The sequence below is a fragment of the Chiloscyllium plagiosum genome, unplaced genomic scaffold, assembly GCF_037043375.1.
Source record: "Chiloscyllium plagiosum isolate Xiang-an unplaced genomic scaffold, Cpla_swu_hap1 HiC_scaffold_8, whole genome shotgun sequence".
Classification (NCBI taxonomy): Eukaryota; Metazoa; Chordata; class Chondrichthyes; order Orectolobiformes; family Hemiscylliidae; genus Chiloscyllium; species Chiloscyllium plagiosum.
In genome coordinates this window covers 35,125,027-35,148,434 of record NW_028270146.1, presented here as the reverse complement: position 1 = coordinate 35,148,434, position 23,408 = coordinate 35,125,027, and the positions used below count along the sequence as shown (strand labels likewise).

The 23,408-nt window shown below is 35.7% G+C and overlaps 1 protein-coding gene across 1 annotated transcript in view; it reads right to left on the bottom strand.

Annotated features, from left to right (window-relative positions):
- Positions 1-5,741: 5,741 nt before the first annotated feature.
- Positions 5,742-23,408, bottom strand: part of ppp2r5eb (protein phosphatase 2, regulatory subunit B', epsilon isoform b) — a 90,531-nt gene continuing 72,864 nt past the window's right edge. The window contains exons 8-13 of the mRNA XM_043697219.2: positions 20,474-20,527; positions 20,331-20,381; positions 15,345-15,464; positions 12,406-12,533; positions 9,556-9,657; positions 5,742-8,768 (exon numbers count right to left, since the gene is read on the bottom strand). Coding sequence (XP_043553154.1) covers positions 8,675-8,768; positions 9,556-9,657; positions 12,406-12,533; positions 15,345-15,464; positions 20,331-20,381; positions 20,474-20,527 — 549 coding nt within the window. The 3' untranslated portion in view covers positions 5,742-8,674. The remainder of the gene's footprint in view (positions 8,769-9,555; positions 9,658-12,405; positions 12,534-15,344; positions 15,465-20,330; positions 20,382-20,473; positions 20,528-23,408) is intronic.

Below are 23,408 nucleotides of genomic sequence, written 5' to 3'. Positions count from 1 at the left end.
CCCACACTTGATAATTCTATTACAAAATCAGCTGATGCTATGCCATGTAAAGGTTTTTGAAGATCTCTACTGCCCTCACGTGGTTTCAAAGTGTAGGCCTTCAAGACATTCACATCAATGTAAACAAAATACTATTGGTTTAATTTGTCTTTTAGTAAATTGTGAATCTTAACTGTTCAAGGTCTTCTACCCTTCCTTTCTTCTCTTCCCCCCCCCCCCCCATTTAAAAAAAAAGCAATAGACAATATCTCATTCAATCCAGAGCTGCATGTTAAACCATTTGGTGAGGAATAACATTGCAAAAGCAAGTGATAGGTAGAGGAACAAAAACCTGTATTAGCATAGATCTTTGAAGATAGAAAAGGTGATTAAACAGGCATGTAGGCTTTCATCTGAGTTTAAGAGCAGGCATATATTCAAACTGTACAAAACATCCTTAAGGCTCCTGCTACAATATTGCATGCAATTCTGGCCATTGTATTAAAGGAAGGATGTGATCAAAGTAGGAGAAAGGAGATTTAGAAGGATGCCACTTGGGTAATATTGACTAATAGGGATTGACTTGTTTGCATAGGAACAGAAACTGAATTTAGTGCAAAAGTTTTGAGGGGACTGCATCGAGTGGATAGGAAAACTTCTGTTAGTAGGTCTTCCACGTGAAGATTCATTGTGTTTGTAAGGAGTACCCCAGCTCAACTATACAAACAAAAGCCTCCACCTTCAAATTAAAAATCATATAGGTCCTTCATCACAGCCACTTGATGAAGGAGCAGCACTGCAAAAGCTTGCTTCTAATTAAACCTGACTGACTACAACTTGTGTTGACTTTTAACTTTGTCCACCCCAGATTACTGGTGCTGGAAAAGCACAGCAGGTCAGGCAGTATCCAAGGAGCAGGAAGATTGATATTTTGGGCAAAAGCCCTTCATCAGGCTTCCAGCATCTGCAGTCTTCCCTTTTGCCTACTTTGTCCACAGTGGTCCAACACTGGCATCTCTATCATTATGTACTTCTAAATGCTCTGCTATTACATCCTTTAGAATAAACTAACATTTTCTCTAACTCTTTTTGTCACCTTTTTCTGTTTGAACAAAAAAACTTACATTTGCAAACTTTCCAATCATCTGGGATTTTTCCAGAGTCTAAGGATTTCTGGAAAATTACTCCTAGCACATTCATTATTTCTGCAGCTATGTCTTTTGATATCTTAACATGCATCCCATCAGGTCTAAGGGATTCAAACTTTAGCCCCATTATGATATTATAGGTTCTGGGGAGCTGAAGAACAAGAGTAGGCTGTTCAGCCCTTTAAGCCTTTTGTGCCATTCATCAGCCACAATGCTATGGACTTTCCTCACATCCACTTTCTTGTGCTTTCTCCATAACCTTTGATTCCCTTACTAATCAACAATCTATCGCAGCCTTAAACATGTACAAAGACTCTGTCTCCACAGATTTGTGGCAAGAAATTCCTCCTAATGTCTTAAATTGAAACCCCATTATGCCTTCTAAACTCTCCCATAAGGGGAAACATTTTCATCTATCAAACTCCTTACGAATCCTATCAAATTCAGATCACCTCTCATGCTTCTAAACTCCAGTGAGCAGAGTCCCAACCAGTTTAATCGTTGTTCAAATGACAATGCCTCTATACTCGGTATCATCCTTGTGAGCCTTCTCTGAACTGCCTCCAATAAAATACCTTTCCTTAAGGGGACCAAAACTGCTCAGTACTCAAGATGTAGTCCTGACTAGTCATTATCCTCTCATGACAGTTATTGTACTTTTCTCTCATTTGCCCCTTATAGCATTTAAAACTACTGTCTTCTAATGTGTACACTAATGGAAAATAATTATTCAAATCCCTATTATTTACTCAGTCTCATTCTCTAAGACTCCTATGGTCAATTTTGGTCTCTCCCTCATTTACTTGAAACAGCTCTTGCTGTCTATTGAGAGTAAACTTGTAAGTAATATCAAAAATCTTTGCTCACTTTTTCTACTTTAAAGATACTCCTGAGATACAAATTACTAGCAAGTCAGTGATGGGAATACCAAACTGTCCTGCCTTCTATTCCAATTGTCTTGTCTGCTCACAAAGTCAAACTTCTGTACCTGAAATGGAAATAATTTAAAACAATGATTTTAACATGCAATTACATCCTAATTCAGTGAATAGACATCAATTTACAGCACAATCCACTAATAAGGTTTTGATTTTATATTAAAACTTTAACATTCTTGAATAAAGCTGTCCACCACAAATGTAAATGCTTGGATTAATTCATTCAATTGGTGTTCCAAAATGTATTGGTTTCAATGGTAAGTTGGTGACATAGATGTTGGACCTTTGGTTTTATTTTATCCTTCTTGACAAGCTCTAATCTTTATTTTGGGTGGAGGGGAGGAATTCGGGAGCCTATATACACCATCCATTTTGCTAGCTCAACCAATCCTCTATTTTAAAACCTGTTTACAATTTGATCCAGGTCAAGGAACAGTCACTTAACATGCATGAAGAAAACAAGATGACTTGAAGACTGAGTTTGAAATACAGACTGTCCTTTCTCTTCAGTGAGAGTGCTGCAACCATTTTGGAGTTTGCTTCTCAGAACTTGAATTACCAGTGAATAGGCCTTGCATTGAAAAATACCGTAGATATTGTACTTTACTGCATGAAATATAAAGCCATTTGATCACTGTACCTATGACAAAATGTTACAAATCATGAATCAAAAGCCATGAAGTGATTTGTATTCTTCCCCCCCCCCCCCCCTCCCCCCACAGGAAACTCAATCTATCTAATCTCTAGGTTAAAAGCATATCAAAATGGGTCTTGAATGCTTTTAGACTTTCAATATTTACTTAAAACAGATACCTGAGAACTAATATTATCTTTAGATTATTCCTGGTATACAAATTTGTCAAAAGTTCATACTGGAATATCAAAATTTCACAAATATTCTCATGCAAGATCTACTTACCACTGATACATAGATTGCATCTACCAGTTTAAATTCACTGCACATTACATGGCATGTGTCAAACCCTTCCTCCTCCAAAAGCACCAACTCTTATAGAATTCTACCACTCTCAAGCCATTCCTATCCCACTTACCTTCACTGGTTTCACTTGATCAATATAAGGTTTCAAAGCCTCGGCTAGTTTGGCAGTTGACCTCCATTTTAAAAAGTGGAGGAAAAGGGATTCAGTTCTGCTTACAATTGTCAAACTGCATTTACCTCCAGAGAAGTGGCAGCAGATATACTTCATAAAACAACTAATACCTACACAGTATGCAATATATATTGGGAAAGGAAAGTCAGTGACTCATAATTCAAAACCTGACATTCCTCAAGTCAACTTCAAATCATCAATAATAAATGGGTAAAACACTGCATTTTTAGAGTGTGGATTAGCAAAATTAAGCTGAGCTCAGAAAATTTCACAACTGCATTCTTGTTTGTCTGGAGAACTGGATCATTTCATAACTGATTTCTGACCAATGAGCTGAATGTCCTCCTCCTGTGTCATAATGGCTATGCTACTACATAAGCTAGTGCTTCCCACTGAAGGTACCAGTAACCGTTTGCATGGGAAGTTTGGCTTGAACTGTGAAACCTCTGCCTAATTTATAGTTTCAGGCAGGTCATATCATCACAATCTCAGCATTTTTTTCCATCTCTCAAAAACCTCATATGGAACACGCAAGTTCTATCATGCGAACATCAAAAACCTCTGGATGCCTTTTACTTTGAAGTTGATAAATCCTTTTCTGTATTATTGAGGAAAAGGTGCTCTAGTTTCCTTTATAAAAAGGAACCTTGAGCCTTTATAGATCAGTATGGAGTAGCAGCTGTTTGCAGGTTAAACTCAAAGAAAGATTAATCATTCAAGCACGCCACCTTAGCCAATACAATGCAACACAGTGGCCTGAAAAAAAAACCAAACATATTTTGATGAAACATTTGAATTTCCAGAAGCAAAATACTGGAAGATGGAAATAAACATGAAATGCGTGAATACTCAAGTACGTTTGGTAGTATTTGTGGGATGAAGAATAGTTAATGCTTCAGGTCTGTTGGAAGGAGACAGATGCTACCTAAGCAGCCACGTACTTCTACAATTTCTTGTTTCTAAATGCTATATTTGGCTGGGGCTCTAATTAGCAGATTTATAAAAAGAGAAACTTGACCCTCCTAAATATGCACTTTTAATACAACTGATTTCCTTACAAATCAGAAAATTAGTAATAAATTACTTAGATACTTTTGAGGGAGGGGGTTAAAACTATACAGATCAGATTGAATCCTTCAAAGTTATGAATGCCTTCAAATCTTGACTGAATAAGAACAGTTTCAAGGAAGGCCAGCATAAAGTCCTCTGTCACAAACCAATATTAAAGAAGATTCCATGTATGCTTTAAACAGGAAGTTAACTGCTTTGATGGAGCAATAATTAAAGATTTCAGAGCATACAGGAAAGTGAGTTTAAGTATTCAGAACACAGACCACCACCATAGATTTGTTCAGTTAAACAGAGAACTGCTACTGTGCAGTCAGGGTTAATTCAAATGAAGTTTTGTATCTACTGAAATTTGCATTACTGCCATTAGATTTTGGTCCAAGATTAATGGAATTCTTTTGGATATGTGAACTTGTATAAAAATCTTTACTTTATCATGAGATCATTTTGCAGTATGAAATCTGACCTTTTTAAAACCGATTAAGAGATTACATTATTTAACAGGAATGATTAACAGTTGATTGCTGTACAGAGGGTCCCTATTTAAAATTGCCTAACAGCATTTCTCTTTACATTGTGGATATAATGAGACCAGTATGCACAGTGTTAGGACTTAATTTTAATGTTGTTTCAAGCCAGGTCAATAGACAATAGGTGCAGGAGTAGGCCATTCTGCCCTTCAAGCCAGCACCACCATTCATTATGATCATGGCTATCATCCTCAGCTTCATCGTCCAATGAAGCATGCATGATCCAATTGGTGCCATTTCAGAGAAACCTTTCCTGATCCCCAAAATGCACACTGTCTCTGCTTCCCTATCTGACAATTGGAAGTTTTCCAGTCATCCATTCACTTGTTCTTTCTTACTGCCCCTTTCCTGAGCACTCCCTTGCAGCAAGGATTTCAGAGGGAGTCAGGAAATAGAAAGGGCACAGTATAAAGAATTAGCATAATTCTCTTATAAAACTATTTTAGAAGTTATTTACAAATCACACTAATAGTTTATAAATGTTAAGTAACACAATGTTAGAATATATAAAAAAAGTTTGTTCTTTTCCATAAAGGTCCCCAAAACATCATTACTGCATTTACATTAATTGTAATGGGAAAATCTGCTTGAAGTTGTACTTTCCTGGAACAGAACTACAACTTTATTGTATTAGAGAAATTTAATTAAAATTAATTTTATTTTTAAAAACATTATAAATGATAAATTAGCATTTATAGCTTAAAAGTACCATTACAAGTGTTTTCCCAATATGGCTATGCTGTTACACATTAAAACACTGAACTTAATACCATACCTCAATATGAACAAGTTTATAGAATACCCACACATTTCCCCACCCCACAAAAATTGCCATAATAGCCTCTACCACAACCTGTTGGATCATATTTAATAGTAATTTAAAGGTAGTATTTTTCAAAAATTACTTTTTAAACAATGTGTTCCTCAGAAATATTAATGGAAGAAAGACTGCTTTAGAACTATACCCATTTTGATGACAAATTTAAGTTTTAATAGCAAACATCTGTCTCAAGCTCAATACTCACTTTCCAGTGAACCTACTGTTCTTTCAAAAGTACAAAATTAGATTCAAGTAATATTAAGCGCAATTGCAAAACATTTTGCAGTCAAGAACAAAGTTGACCTATTTAGAAAATGTCATTAAAAAGGAAAAACTGCCACATAGAATTTTATCCATAAGTTGGGTAAAATACTACCAGCTGAGAGATCACCATACATTCCTGAACATTCCTTATTCCATGACATTTAGGTTCTTATACGCTTAAGTCATCAACTATTTAGCATTTATATCAAAGAGTAAAGTTGCAACCAACCACACTTTGTTCAGTTATCTGAATATATAAATATTTCTTGTGCACGAAGCAATTCATTGTTAACTGATCCTTCATGCAGAAAAAGGAATGTTGGTACATAATACATGGAAGTAATTGCAACAATTATACAAAAAAAACACTAATACTTGATTTTAAAAAGACAAGTCTGTGATTGATTTGAGTGACACCCTGAAATAAAATCTAGTACCTGTGTAGATTGTCTTTGAGGTAATCTTGGATGAGAACAGCAGTTTAACAAACTGATACAAAATGCTAATATTTTAATACAATACCACTTCGTTAAAAATATTTTTTGAATCAATGGTTTTGACAAAGTAATCAGAGTTTTAAGAACATAATTTACAGAATGTATTTGATTCATTGCTGTACAATTATGCAATACACATAACTTACAGTCAGCATTTTAGTAATACTGCTGACAGATAAAAAGACATGAAAAATTTCAAGTGCACTTTCCATACAAAGAATACTAAATAGCATTGTCTTTCCATGCATGATAAAGAAGGTAACACAAGAAATCCATTATTTATTTAAGATTTATATTTTAAAACTTCTCAGTCAATACATGAGCTTCTGATTACAACCTATTTACAGTGTGGTCAAAAATGAACTAAATGTGTTCACAGTAATCTGTCATGAAACACAGCACTGCTTTGCATTGGTATAAAACCCATCATTTACACTACCAATGTGGTCAGTCAGCAACACTTTGGTTGATTAAGCAAAGGAGGTTCCTGACTAGAATGCATCACTCAGGTCACCACTTAGTATTTCTGAAAACTAAAGTGAAGTCTTTAAGACAGCTCTTAACTTGTTTTACTTATGAACTTTTATAAAAGTTGTAATACATTTCTTTCAAGCTCTGCTCATATCTGAAATATCTTTCTTCAATTTATCACCTCCCAAAAAAAAAATCAATATTGCCATGGAGAATACACACATCTATTTTTGAGTTATTTAACACCTTCAATGATGCAGGTGTGACATACAGCAAGCATTGTCTAGTAACCAATTCCAATCAAGTGCAAATATTTTGTATCTGAACTTGAACCAATAAATTATTTTCAACATTACATTTCTTGATGTGGCAGTATCTTGTTTGGCCCACGTAGCCCTTTCCCTAGACTGAAAGAAATCAAATTATTTTATGCTTGCTATCTGATTTAAAAGGAACGGCATTTGAAATCCCAACACTTTGCAGCAATGAACAAAATCATCAAGGACAACCTGTAAAACTTAATGATCATTTAATAGTTATGAGAAGTCTGACAGTTTTCTTTAAAAATGGTTGAGAACAGTGCAGAATGGTGAGCATGTCTGAGCGGCAGTAAAATTAAAAACTACAAAAAAGTATTTTTGAAAAGTTTTATACCATACATCCTCCCACACCTGGTGGGATGAAAACTGTTTTATCAACAGAGTGGTGTAACACATGGGGCAATATAACACTGATCGTGAACAATCCAATTGGATCAATACAGTGCATACTACGCCATAAGGTATTATGGCTTATTTCCCTACCTGTTCAAATAGAATGCTGACGTGCGGATGGTGTGGATGACCCCACATATTAAAATTAGTCTCACACAGATTCCTAATAATGTTAGCCTTGTTAACCAACTTTCTGTATTGTATACACCAACTTTATGCTCACAACGTCTGATGCACTTAACTATGTTCTGTCCATGGAGTTAAGAAGGGTGTTCATTTCTCTCTAGGAACCTTTAAGTTTTCTGTATGAATTATTTGCATGGTGTAAATGTGAAAACAGTAAAAGGTTATGTAGCTTATACTGCAAACAAGTAACATTGTACAACCAACTTACACTTAGTTAGTTATTGGATATTTCCTGCTTTTGCAGGTTTGTATCCCATTGAAAGAATTGTGTATCCTTGAATAGATACTTTCTCTAATATACAGTACTGTTAGTGCATATGCCAGGCATGCACTTTAATACAGTTCTACCAGTACAAAAGGTATGGATTGCATCGTGATGCACATGGACACTAACCTTTACACAACCAGTGTGCTGTGTATAAGAGGTATTATAACACCACAATAGGTTTAAAATCAAAGTAAAAACAGAACTTCCACAACTTGTAAGAAATAATTTCACCTTAAGTATAAATTAAAATGCAGCAAAGTCTCAGGGTCAAGCTGGAGCACAGTTTTCAGTCTAAAATATATTTGCTCGTAATCTGCCACCAATATGTATGGAACGCTCGATTCAGGTATCCTGATATAGCAATCTTCTTTGAAGTTTCTGTACCACCCATGTGGATGCTAGAATTTTTTTCTTTTTTTGAAGTTAGAACAATGACTACATTTCCAGAAGAGCTCGCAAACATCCATCTACTGTACATATTTCATGCTGACGCCCTTCTTTTTGACATATCATTTCAACATGAAGAGAAAAGTTATATACAATACTGTTACAGAACTTTCGTTGATAATGAAACAGATGCAAAATCTACTGTAAAGTAAGTAGCACAATACAGAAAACCGTTGCTCCACCTCTTACTACATAAATGTATATCATGGGAATACGAGCACCATTTTTCTTCATTAAGGTGACATCCCTGTTATCGCACCCTTCTTTATTTCAAGGGCCCTCAACTTTTTCCAAAGTTCTTCTCGCTCTTTTTCCTTTTTCTTTTCTCTGAAAAATATGTTTAAGGAAGTTGGACCATGTTATGAATCAAAGTCTCCTTCTGTAAGTTGTTACTTAATTTCATAATGGACTGAAGCAACTATTAGGAAAACAAACCATTATTGGAGCTTTTACCTCATTGAACAGTACCACGTTAACCCTAATGAAATGAGGCTGTCAGCATGGGTGAAAATTGAGAATTTTGATTTGTACAACAGAGTGACACCACTGCCATCCAGGGAGATGCAAGCAACAGAATGCCTCAGCCCTTTAAACTGTGACGGCATTGTGATATCAGCAGCCAAAATTCACGAACAAAGAAATTAAAGGGTATCACATTTTCTCACCAATTTTTACAGTTCATGAGGTGGGTAGGGAGATTATTGAAGAATATAAATGACTTTTTTCCTCCAAGTTATATAAATTTGCATTTCAATTTTTAGTTTCATTATTTTATTCGCTGAAGCAAGTGGTCAATCATAAAAGAGAATATATTACAAAACCTATTTTATGCCTGTGCTTGTGTTAATAGGAAATAGTTTAAGTGTCCAAACCAGGCATTTTAGCTTTGTCCTGCTGCAGTGTTTTTGTAGTCTTGAAATACTTGCCATAATCTTCCTTTCAGATTTGTTACCAATATTTTTGAGTAAGTTATTATTAGTGTCTCTCAAGGTAAACATTAAAGCCCAAAATATAGGGACAGGCTTTTGTATGATAAAATTAAGATGATTGTTGTAAGGAAAGTCCTATATTATTAATTGATCAATGCCATATTAAAAGACAGTTAAGATCTTACTTTTGGCGATCCGACTTGTATGTTGCTGTGAGCTCATCAAATAATGGGCTGTTCATTTCCATAAAAGCCTTCAGTACATTGTAGACTAAAGCGACAATTGCCCTGCAAAAACAGACCAATGCTTAGAGAACGTTTTGACCAAGTTGCCATGAACCACAACATGCTGCAACAAAAAAAGAAAAAAATTGGCTACTTCAGTATTGAAAATATGCTGATAAACTGAAGTGATTACCAGAAATTAATATAAACTAGCATTGAATCACAGATTCCCTAAAGTGTGGAAACAGACTATTCAGCCCATCAAGTCCATACCGACCCTCCAAAGAGTATCCCACTTCTCTACCTTATCCTTTTAACCCTGTATTTCTTATGGCTAATCCATCGAGCCTGCACATCTTTGGACTGTAGGAGGAAATCCACACAGATGGACACAGAGAATGTCTGTGTGGAGTTTACACAGTCACCAGAGGCTGAAATCAAACCCGGATGCCTCGCGCAACAGTAGTTATCAGATTCCCTCTAGTATGGTTAGATCTGCTACATACAAAACTGAAAAATAGAACATTAGGGGACAAATGTCAGTACATTTAAACAAATGTATTTACAGAGATTGTTTATAACCAATTTATTTATTACGAGAAAAAATGCTTGAAATTAAGGCAGGGAGGAAAATTCAGTAAAATAATATCTTAAATTACACATGTCTACACATTGTTCAAATCAAAAGAGACTTGAACACAGAAGGTTTAAAGTAAATAGCATAATTTTTCAAATTGGAACAGATGATAAGTCAAGCATAATGTTCTGAATATTCCCAAATGTTGGCTGTCAATTTCTGAGTGTTTCATGGAAGGCTTCTCTCCATGAACTCTAGAGTATTTTCTCATGTAAATGTTATACTGCTCACCTAATTAATCATGCACCATGTCCCCACTGCACTGCTCTTGCTTTACACTGCATTCAGCAGGAGCCAAAGTACTCACCATTGTTGGGACTTAAGGGTTTCTTGTTACTGGTGTCAAAATTAAGGCCATAAGATATAGGAGCAGAATTAGACCATTAGCTCCTTGAGTCTGCTCTGCCATTCAATCATGGCTGATAAGTTTCTCAACTCCATTCTCGTGCCTTCTCCCCAAACATCTTGAATCCCTTACAATTTCTGTCTTAAATACTCTGGTCAAAGGAATTCCTCTTTATCTCAGTTCTAAAGGATTGTCCCTGGACTGAGGCTGTGCCCTCAGGTCCTGGTCTCTCTCACTAATGGAAACATCTTCTCCACGTCTATTCTATTCAGGCCCCTCAGTCTTTTTTAAGTTTCAATGAGATCCCCCCTCATCTTCCTAAATTCCATTGAATATTAGACCCATTCTCCTGCTCCTTGGATGCTGTGTTTTTCCAGCACCACACTCTCAATTCTGATCTCCAGCATTTGCAGTCCTCACTTTCACCAAAGTCTTCAATCACTTCTCACATGACAAGCTCTTCATCCCCAGGATCATTCTTGTAAAACTCCTCTGGACCCTCTCCTCCTTTAGATTTGGGGCCTAAATTCCAGCTTTGCACCAGTTCAAATACTGCAAGCCAGGAATAGCCCTTCATAATTATAGTACACCCTGATTTGCTGACGAAGACCCAGAGGTTCTTGTGGACAAGGCTGTGGACTGGAGAGGCAACACCTTTTCTCAGGACTACCAGCAAAGACCATGGCACCAGACCTTGCAAGCATGTACAAAGTTGCTACTCGGTCAGCGCTTGCCAGGAGGGCAAGACAGATTAATAGCCTCCCGCCCTTCACAAAGGTCACCATCCGCTTTCTGCTACGCTCTCACTAATGCTGCTCCTGCACACATCTCTGCTAAGACTGATGGTTTATGACTTTCACCATCGCACGGAACATCTTTCAAGAGCTCTCATCCACCCCATTCCGTCAGGCTACTAACTCCTCCTGTCCTCTGCACTTTTGACTCGTCTGGACAGCTTTCATCCATCCATACCAATAGTTAACAGCTGTGTCAGCTATTTTCGTTTTACTTAATCTCTCCCGTTGACTCATTCCAAGAGAAAACAACCCATCATAGGGCTGAAAGCCAAGATAGGTAATGGGATGTCCATTATTCATTGCCTCACTCCACAGGAGAGGATCCTTGAGCTTGTAAGAGGGGATAGAAACTGCTCATGTGCCAGCAACCATGCAAGATTCAGTATCAACAGCAGGGGTGCTCTTTACCGACATGGTCATGTTTGCTGAATACACCAGCATACTCATGCCATCTGCATGCAGTAATAGCACCTGCATGGTCTGGACCCAGAGGATAGCGGACCCACTCCAGCCAACACAATCACTTCCAATTCTGAGGAAGAAGTCACAAATCTCTCAGAGGAATCACCAGCCTCCTTCACCATCCAACTCAATACTGACACTTCAGTGGGTACTCTGCCTCAATTTAGAGTCGAAGGCACATTCTATTGAGCACATCACAGGCACGCCCTAGCCAAGGAAGAAACAATGTGGTTTGCTTAATCTCGTAGAACTGGAGACCTGCTAGCTGTTCAGCCTCAAGGACACCATGGCGTCAGCCATTAATAACTTTGACAAAATTCATAAGCTAACAGGAGCAGCAGGCAGGTTTGTCAGAGACATGTGGGAAGCTAAATTAAAAGCTGGATGAGTTCACCAATGAAATCTGTAGAAGCTTGAGCATTACTTGTAGAAGTGAGCAATTCGAAAGTTAAATGTAGTTAGACAGGAATAATCTCAGCAGAGTCATTGCTGAATTACAGAAAGTACACAGAAAAAATAAAATTCTCCAAGGTAACAAATATTTCCATTCCAAATGAAAAAATACATACGGATTCCAATGTTCTTTAGAGATTCTATACAGGCTGGGAAACATGATGGGCAGGATGACAGCAGAGTTCTCTTCTATGAGACTCATAATGTATTCATTGTTCCAGTAATAAAGTGCCCTTTCAGCCACCTTTAGGGAAGAAAAACAATTAGATTTACAGCAATATTTAAAATTTTTGTAGTGCTCTGAACTAACACAAGCACTAGGATGACAAATATTTCAATGCGGAGAGATGCAACCATTTGATGCCAAGCATGATGTGCTGCATGTTATCAGCTCAACTAACATACCACAAAGAGTCAGGGTCCTAATTAGGCAGATACTTGGAAATTTAACAATGAACTTGCACACTAGTATGATAATTTAGGTTTGCATTTACACTCTGGGTTACGTGCCAACTTAGATTACTATTACATTATATTATATACACTGTGAACTTCCTTACTGTTTGGTAACAGACCAACCAGCAACTGACAATTTAGAGACCAAAATGGAGACTTCTTATTCGAAAGTCATGTGTGGTGTCAGCCAGCTGACTTAAAGCTATAATGCCTTTCTGAGATCTGCGCAATAATACAGAGCACACTCTACAGACAGACAGTCAGTATTTGTTCTCATTACTAGGTGATCTCCTATGCTTCAATCAGGAACTAAAACAACTTTCAAAAGTAGAACTTGCCCACAGTTTTGTTTTTTTTTAAATTGTGAGATCAGACTGTTGACATTCATCAGCACACACTGCCTACAATGGCCTCGTCAAGTTGACATAGGGTAGTTTTTGGCTTAATGTAATCTCATGGGCATAGACACGGGGAAGTAGCAATTGCAGATCAGCCTTTCAAGCATGAGAGATTCATTAGTGTTAACACTTGAGAAGTATGTTCCCAATACAGAATTTCTATTTACAAGTATCTAATAAAGCCAGTAGTTAAAGCAAATGCTGAAAATTGTTGGGGAAATCAAACCTAATTGAAACACAAAAAAAGCTTTAGTCAAACTAATGTTATTCAATTTTGTTGATATGGTGCATGCCATAGACTAGAAATAATGGAATGTAAATATGCCATGCCCATACCACTGTTGGATTTTTTTTTTAAATAAGATGATGAATGAAACTTTACAGTCATTTTGGCATATCTGGGTATTGGTACTGGGTGACATTACAGAAGTTCATCTCTTTCAGTGTGAATCACTTCTCACGAATGCCAACATCCTAATGGTATTGGAAAATCAGTTCAACTTTACCACACCAGAAGCATCATTAACCATCCACGTTTGGATTTCATCTATTCAACAGACAGTCTATCCAATGTTGTTAATCTGATATACTTAGGGAGTTTAATCCTAATTCCACTCAGTCTTGCATAATTTCATAAATTAAACTATAAATTAAGTGGTGCATGACTGAATTCATTGAAACTATTGAATTAATGTCACAACCTCATACTCATTATTAAAAACCTCAATTGTTCATTTTAAAATAGGTAACACACCAAGCTATTCAGTTTTGTATACCCTTGAAATATAAAATGATAATTGTAGCTAATTAATAGTAGTTAGCTTATAATTTATGGGCTGACTTCTGGAATGATTTGACAAAAACTTTTCTTCATTCACTCAACAATTCATAAGTAACCTAATGGAGAATTGCTATACTCAAGTTCAACTTCAACCTGGGCTAGGAATGTTAAACAGTTCGGCAAGTCAATTCAATTTGATTGATATCCAGATCTAAATTTCTGATCATAAAATGCTAATTATCTCCTTGGGGAAGTGTTGAGATGCAGGGTTTAAGGATTTATTTCATCCCATGTCAAGGTGCTAAACTCAATGTTCTTGCACCAGGAAAGAGACCTAAGTTCAGACAAAAGCAAATATCTGCATTATGCAAAATCAAGATTACTTTGCAGTGTGAAAGTAGGAATGTGATGCTGCAATTAATGTATATACCATTTCTTATTAAACTTTATGTTTGAAAAAAATGAATTCTATACATATTTAACCGGTGCTTCTTCAGCTTCCTGTAGACCATGTGCTACAAAATAGTTGAAATAATGATTGGTACACAATTCAGGCTGTGGAGCCAAGCAGGTATATTGTGATATAAAGAATATTTTAATTGAAATGGAGAGAATGCTAATCTTAATTTAATCTGCTGTTAATGGGTTTTCAAATGTATGTATGCAACAAATTGAAATAGAAACCATTCATAGAAGGAGTACCTTGTCCGCTATTCAGTATGATCATCCAACTCAGCACCCATGCTCCCAATGAACAAACATAGAATACAGTTAAATAATCATGTGTTGGTATTAAAGAACCTAGCAAACAGGACTTCCAAGATTATTGCAGGCACTTCAAGAAAACTTACCAAAAACTCCAGAGACTAATTAATTTCAAAACTTTTTTTTTTAAGTATTGGGACTTCTCGGTAGTGATCAGAAATTTAGTGGCATAGTATTGCTGTTCTTTTTCTTAATTATGATTTTTATTTAAAATGTTATTTTAAAAAATGTTCCAAATGTATGCATTTTTAATAAAAATGTCGACAGTAAGTAGGAAAGCAGGTCAAGGTATAGGCTACAATTTTTGTAAACAAATTAAACTGGAGGGCAGCAAAAATAACAAACATTACAATACTACAATCGTCAAGAGACAAATACTAGCTGAAAAGATGAAGTAGCAGGTTTAACCTGATTCTCAAATTTTCTTCCTGGACCTTTAAGAATTTTTAAATATCTAATATATGAAATAAAGAAAAAAAATATTTATTGTCATTTATTTCCAAACACCCCTAACTCAATAAATTAATTTATTACACTAGCAGATTGAACATACTTCTGTTGTATGGAGAAAAAATAATTCATGTCAAAATCCCAAAACTGTGGCGTGCTAATGGCAATATTGTTTCCACCGATAGCACAAGAAGCAACTTCTAACCTGAAAATGAGGGCTGGAAACACATCTGGAAATTTGTTTGAAGAGTGGGTCCTGAATTTTTACAAATTGTACAGGTTCAATAACATCCAAGATTTCCTCCAACTCCCCAAGGAACATGACCTAGTATGAAATAAAGCAATAATTTTCACAAAATATTTTAACATTTATGATGTTCTCAACATAAGTCACTTAACCTTGTGGACCTGTAATTTAGCATATCAATGCTTCTGCAAATTCTGTATATTTGAATCCATTTCTTAATCTGGTTTCCTAATCACATCTCCTGAAAGTATTCACTAATCAAAAGGTAACATTCGATAAATCTCAGTAACACTCTGCTCAACTTCATGACAATTTGTTTCATTATGTGGAGCCTAAACATCTCCTTGTCCAACATTCACTTCTCACACTAATAGTGGTTGCTATTTCCCCAGTCGAGCCCAGAAACTAAGAGGTGAAGTACCATGATACCCTTACTACTATTGACCATCACCAGCTACCTCAGCACAGGCCAGAAATGTAAATCATGATTTGATCTGAACAATTCCATTCCATGCTTGTAATAGCAGAGATGTTGGGGACTCCAGAATATCATAGCTTTCATCTTATTTAGCATTTGAATTATTCCAAAGTATCATTTTATTCCTTTAATATATCAATAGCTTAAACTTATGTTGACATTCAGTGTGTATAATTTCAGGAATAACATCCTATTAGACTAATAAAATATTGTTTTTTGTTTGCTAATTCATAATCATAAGACATTTTACAAGTAAAATTCATGACATGCTAATAAAGCATCTCTTTAGTCAATCTTCATTTTGTCACATTGGCAAATTTATTTTAATCTCAAGTTTTATTGATCTAAGAGCTAGGTATTAACAAAAATATGTACAAAATAAAAAAATCATCTATGTTTATTGCCCATTTAAAGAATCTTCTTTCAATGAAATCCAAAGTTTTTTTTAAAAAAGAAAATCATACTAATCTAACAATTTCATTTCATTCTATAGTGGAAGCACTTAAGAGCATTATTTCTGTATCATTGAGTTCTCTAACATGACGTCTTAAAATATAACACTTTGAAATTATTGCATTATTGTGAAACCTGTAACAAAAGAAGTGTAACTCATTAGAAAACTTCAACAATTAAGGACATAATACCCCATGATCCATCTTTGCATACCAGATCTCTAAATATTGCTTCTACTAAATTTGAAATGAAACCTAAAGTACTTTTCAAAATGAATGGAATTTTCAACTGTGACAGAAGCAGGAAATGGGTAGGAGTGAATTAGCCACTCAACCCTGAGAGACAATTGCACAGGATCATCGCAGGTGGTCAAATCTATATTACCCATTTTGACATTGCTGGAGTTGAAAGTTCCAAAATAAATCTTCATTAATCATTGCCAATTATAAATTGGGTCTTAAATAGTAATAGTAAAAGCTGAGTATATGCATTTTACCTTGCTTTCACACAATAGTTTATCAACAGACCAAGAATTTAAATAGAATCGCTCAAAAACACATGTTCTACAGCACAAATCTGGACAAGCACATTACAGATTTGATAGTTTTACAGATGATTTATTCAAATGTCCTACATGGTTAATTTAGAAAATTCTACTGCTCATGATGCAGAAAAGAAAAGTAATAAGCAGTCTTACTACTTCACCAGGATCATTATTTTGTCAAAGTCTTGGGGTGCTGCTGTGACCCGAATAAGCAGGAATGCCTGTCCCCATATTCTGACTTGGAAACCTGGAATATGATTGGTTCAGTGTCAGAGATGACTGGCTGTCAATCATACCTGACACACAGAACATAGATGATCTCACCATGCAATGGGGAAGTCGGAACAGATGGAAGTTGTGACACCAGGACATGTTTTTATTTTAGAAAAACAATTTTAAGGCACAAACCTATGAAATGAAATGAAGTTTGAAAAAAAAAGTGCAAGTTTCTATGAAGCAAAGCTTATAGGTTCACTCAAAATGAAACCAAATGCCTCAAAACTTTAAAATTATAAATTTGGAAACAAAAATGAATATTTATACATTAAACATGAAAATTGGTCATAGCATACCAGAATCTGTCATCAGCATTAGGTTTTCATTAGAAAATGAGACTGCACATTTAAATTAATAGATTTATGTCAGAATTTCTCTGCTAGCTATTCTCCACTTCAAGCTTTAATTTCATATTATATCAGTTCACATCCAAGCTAATATCAAAAAGCCAAACTAATGTGGTCAATGCTCATTTATCTGTATGAACCAATCATGTACTGCAGTCTGCCCCAAGACATGCATTTCAATTAAATCAATCAGGTTACTTTACAAATAATGGAAATTATAGCCACATTATTGGCAGTTCTAATCGGTTAAACTATTCTGAAATTACTTCCATAATATTGGCTGCTATGGATATACAGAATTGTGAAAAACTGTCAAGAGAAAAGAACAGAAGTCAGAGTTACAAACTCCAGCGATCATATTAGGAAGTTGGAAAGGGTATTACTGATGGGGTAATATTTAACTACAAGAGGACTATGTGAACAATTGTAAAATGTTGTGCAGATAGTATTAGATGGACTGTTTGTACTTAAAGTTGATAAGGCACCGGGTTCAGATTAAATGCATCCAGGGACATTGCTGTAAGAGAGTGGAAAGAGAGGTACTGGCCATAATTTTCCACTACTCTTCAGAGTGAAGCACGGTGTGAGAAGACTGGAGAATTTCAACGTGTGCCATATTTACATAAGGGTGTAAAGATGAATCCAGCATCTACAGTTTGGTCAGTTTAACCTCAGAGCTGGTTAAAATTTTGGAAATTATAATCTGGGACAAAGTTAACAGTTACTTGGTTAAATGCTGATTACGGAAAGCTGGCACAGATTTGTTACTGGAAAATAGCAAGACTAAATTGCTTGATTTTTTTTAACCAAATGCATTGATGAATGTGTTACAGGTGATATGCATAGGAGTTCCAAACAGCATTTGATAATTTGCCATATAACTACTTGTGAGCAAAGTTTGAGCCCATGAAATAAAAAGGACAGTAGCAATATAGAAATTGACTGAGAAACAGGAAACAAAGTAGCGGTTAACAGTTGTTTTACAACTGGAGGAGAATGCATACTGGAGCACCCTAAGAGCTAGTTATCAGTACTCTGCTCTTCCAAATGAAGATGCGCACATATAAATCTAAAATGATCTAAATGTCAAATACATGAAAATTTGCAGATAATATTAAACTTGGAAGCACTGTAGATCGACAGGATAGTGTAGAACCTAAAAACGCCAAAGGGTGGTGAAATGTATGTGCACATGGCAAAGATACTTAACTTTGAGAAGTATCAAGTAATCTGTTGTGGAGGAATGCCATTGAGAAACATAATAAAAGCAAGGTTACATTTCAAAAGGGGATGCAGGAACAGAGGGACATGGATGTTTATATGCAGATTTCACCAAAAATGGCAGAACAGGTTGAGAGAACAGTTAATAAAGCACATAATATTCCAGGTTTATAAATAGTGGCCGAATATAAAAACAAAGAAGTTGTTTTATATAGGTGTAATACACTAGTTTGGTATTGTTACAAGGCTGTTCATTCTGGTTATGTCATCCTTGATTTTGTTCAGAGAGGTTGTAAATGGCCCAGACTCTGAAAAGTCAGAGTCAGGATAGATTTTAGGGCCATTTGTTTACAAATAACAGATACTGTCTCAGGCAGTACGCTTTCAAGTTTAATAAAAGACTTGTATAATTAAAAGGGGAGTGGCCAGATCAGCAGCTCTGGCAGTTTAGCAGCAGTAGGTGTGTGTGAAGCAGCTGCCACTCTTTCTTCTAACTCCAAACCTGTGAGCCTTTGTTTCATTTTTACCTGCTGTGCAAAGGAGTGTTTATTGGGATTGTTGCAAGTATTTTCAAACAGCATCATTACGTCAGGATAACCTGTCGTGTTCGGATAGGATAAGTTATTTTGGTATTATATTTTCTGTGCTGTGTATTTCATTCAGTAATCTTGTAAATAAATTCTGTTTTGTTTAAAACTAAATAGTCTGACCAGCTGATTCTCTCCTGGAATATCCACTGTACACTTGCTTAAATCAAGTAATGGTTAGGGTCTGGGCTACATTCTAGAAATGTTGAGAGGGGTCTGGCCTGGTCCATAATATAATATTCTAGTTGATACTATTAATTTCTGGATACCACACTTTATGAAGGATGCAGAGGTATTACAGCCATTATGAAAATCAGTTTAATCAAGAGATTAGGAAGTGAATGGAATTAATTGAAAAAAAAAAGGTAAGGTTTGTGGGGGGGTAGGAAAGATGGGAGGAGAGAACCTGATACTTCATGAATTGTTCCTTCAGATTGCCAATGCAGACAATGGGCTAAATGGGTTGCTGCGCTGCAACCATTCAAAGATTCCTTGCTTCTAACGGATTCTTCCATTCTTACAGAAGGAAGCTAGTTAAATATTTTCACAATTTTAAAACAGACATTCAAACATCAGTATTATGTGAAACAGCAGCAATCTATTTAGAAAACCCACATCTTAGCATTCTCACAACAGATTTTCCACAAAAGATTCAAGAAAATAATTTGTTTCATGGCATTTTAGACCTTTAATTCTCTTTTGTAATTATGAGATTGTAAGTACTTCGTTGTGACATCCTAATAAATATTTAGGAGTGTTTGTTATTAGATCCTTTCTTCTATATGATCAACAAAAACAAAAAAGATGTTTTTAAGAACTTCTTGAATGTAGTAACTTCAGCAGCAAACAGAATTTTTAATAGAAACAATTCTGAAGATAATCAGTGCAGTCAAGCACTTGAGTGCTAAGGAAGAAGCTGAATGATAACAGTGAACAGTTTTTAAGTTTTGTAATTAGCATTTTTCACCATTTATCGTTGCAGCCTACACTTTCCTTTAGACATATTTAAAAAGGTGTAGGTTCAAATTGTATACTTACCTCTTTTTGACTGCAGGTTTTTGGCCAAAACTTCAGTAAACCCCTGACGACCTGAAGCATACAGGACAAATATTTTAAGATCAACCCAATTTAGCATTCTTTGTGAAAAAGAGTATTCATTGGGAATTATTTGTGAAACCTACCGGTTCCGTTAACGTTGGATCTTTTTCTAGAAACTGTACTACACAATATGCCAGCTGTTGATAAAAGTAAATTGACTGTTAGAGTAAAAAGAACACTTTCTTTTAAAAAAAATACCAATTGTACCATACCCAAACCAAAAGTCTTTGTACAATATGCATACAGAAATCAAATCAAGACAGCAGAAATTGGTCATGTATTACAATCAAGCTTTGCCTGAAATACTATCCACCTTTGAGATTACAAAGATGCAAGATTGTATATCAGAAAGAAAAATTAAACAGAATTGTGATGGTTTTTCTGTAAGTTATTGTCCTTGAGTAGTACAGTATTGTTTCTTACGACCTTGTTACAGTTCTACCACCTATAGCTGGTATAATGACAACAATGCAATTTTCCCATTACAGAACAACCACAATTATCCGAGCAGGACGGGTAGGGAGTATTTTGTTTGGGCAAGAGGTTATTGTACAACAAATTTAATACTATGAACAAACTCTTCAAATTCTTCAACTTCTTCAATTTCCTTCCATCTAGTCTTCCCCAACTGTGAGAATCTAAATTTATAACTGTGCTTGTAAATTGCAATACTGTAGCAGCAAAGTGCCAATATTTGCATAATTTTCCTGAAATTTAATTATCAAGCGAAGCAAAAAATGCAAAACGAAAATACATAAAACAGATCATTACTACTTTCTTTGCAACATACACATCTGAAATATACTGGAGCACAAACTTTGAAAACTGTTCTCTAAAATAGCTGGTATGCTTAATGTGATTTCAGTAATGCTTTTGTCACCAACTGCTCATACCACATAAAAACTTAGTTTAATGAAACTGAGTTACTGACAAGTTTCAGTACACAGCTAAATAAAAACAAATTGTATATCCGTAATTCCTTATGATTAGCTAACAAAATTACTAATGAAATTATACCACAGTGGAGATCTTTATGAACGCAATTGTTGGCATAACACATACTGAGAAAAAGTCTCCAGCCACATTGGATGGAGTCCTTCAACCCACACAACAGCCAGTCATGGACTCTTCATATCATTTCTAAATGTCCCTAGGAGAATGCTATAACAATATAAAGCATGGAAGAATTGTTTCACAGCCAGCTTTCATAACTATGAACTCCTTCTCTATTTCTAAAAAAACATTCATAGTAATATGGACAAAGGCCACCAATTACTGCTTATCTCCAAACACACTCAAAAATGGAGGAGTGTATCACCTCAGCCATTGGTGGTCTGCAATTTCAGCACACAATGAAGAGTTAACCTTACAGTTGTGGTTTATGAGTTACAAAGGCCAATAGGTTTTCTTTCCTCAAGGACAGGAGCTAAACAAATGGATTATGATATATCCCAAATTGCCTGAATTTAACTTCCCAAGCTGCTTTTTAAAAAAACTTTTTGGAATCTGACCTCAAGATCATTAGCCATCGAATTACCGCTAGCCATTGAATTCCTCATTCAGTAAAATAATCACGACAGTAGTTTCCTTCCCTCACCAAAGAATTGAATGTGTTGTTAATTTCAAAATCTTTCTGAAACCCATCTTTCTGAAAATTCACGTTTGAATCCAAACAATGAGGTTTTTGTTCTTAACATTGCACTGAGACAGCTCTCATTGAAGTCACAAATAAACCCAGAGATTACCACGGTGACTGTCGATCATTCCTCAGTTTTCTGTACGTGTTACTACCTTTCACAACCATTAAATGAAAAACGGTCACAACACTCTTGAATCCTACTCTTTAAGCTTTTAAACTAATCTGTTTTGAAGCCATTAAATCCAAAAAACAGACTGAGGTACAGTCAGAACACCTGACTTGTTCTTCCCCATCTTGTTTGTTCACCAAATACTGGAAACATTAATTATCATAATTTGACAATGTTACTAGTGTGCATTCGTAGGTATTAAATAATGTACAAGCATAATTACACAGAATTTGCCTATAAAGTGGTTTCTTTAGTTACAAATTAACTCAGATCTCTAATCATTTTTCCCCTGCATCCCCATTGCAATACCCAAACCAAAATTAGGAATACATAATTTTGAATATTAATACAGTAATATACCAAAAATATTAGAAAGTGTCTCAACTTGATTTCTACTTCATTACAAAAACAGATCACCTTTATCAACTGCCGTCTGAGAGAGCTTGCTGTGCATAAATTGTCTGCTGTGTTTCCTAGATCAAATCAAAGTTTACTCTTCAACAGCATTAATTATTCATAGCAGTATCTCAGAAATAATCCCATATCTCTCAAACTTCATCAGAAAATTGCTAATTTGAAAACTGGGTAAAGCATACTTGAATACACTTGCCATATGCAAAACTGAAATTTTCAAGGTAGTTCTACGGTGCAACTTTTTGACATAGGAGAAAGTGAGGTCTGCAGATGCTGGAGATCAGAGCTGAAAATGTGTTGCTGGAAAAGCGCAGCAGGTCAGGCAGCATCCAGGGAACAGGAGACGCCCTCCTGAAGAAGGGCTTATGCCCGAAACGTCGATTCTCCTGTTCCCTGGATGCTGCCTGACCTGCTGCGCTTTTCCAGCAACACATTTTCAACTTTTTGACATAACCTACATTTGGTTGGTGGCACTAAGTTCATTACGGGAATATCCTCAACCAACATCCAGAGTTGCCTTTATAAGATACAGGCAGGACACAATGGGAAGATTGATCAGTCTTAATCTCAGTTTACATTCATGAGATGATTCAGTACATCAAATAAATTTAAACACAGTATTGGTGAAAAACAACAAATAACATGAGTGCTGGCCAGAACCATAAAAGGACCAGTTTAAGCATTCCAAATTTGCAACAAGGGATTCAGCTTTGCCATTAAATGAAAAGATTGTTTGGAACTCAAGAATCATGGCACCACTTCCCATCTCAGCATCTATTCTGTATTGATCCTGTGA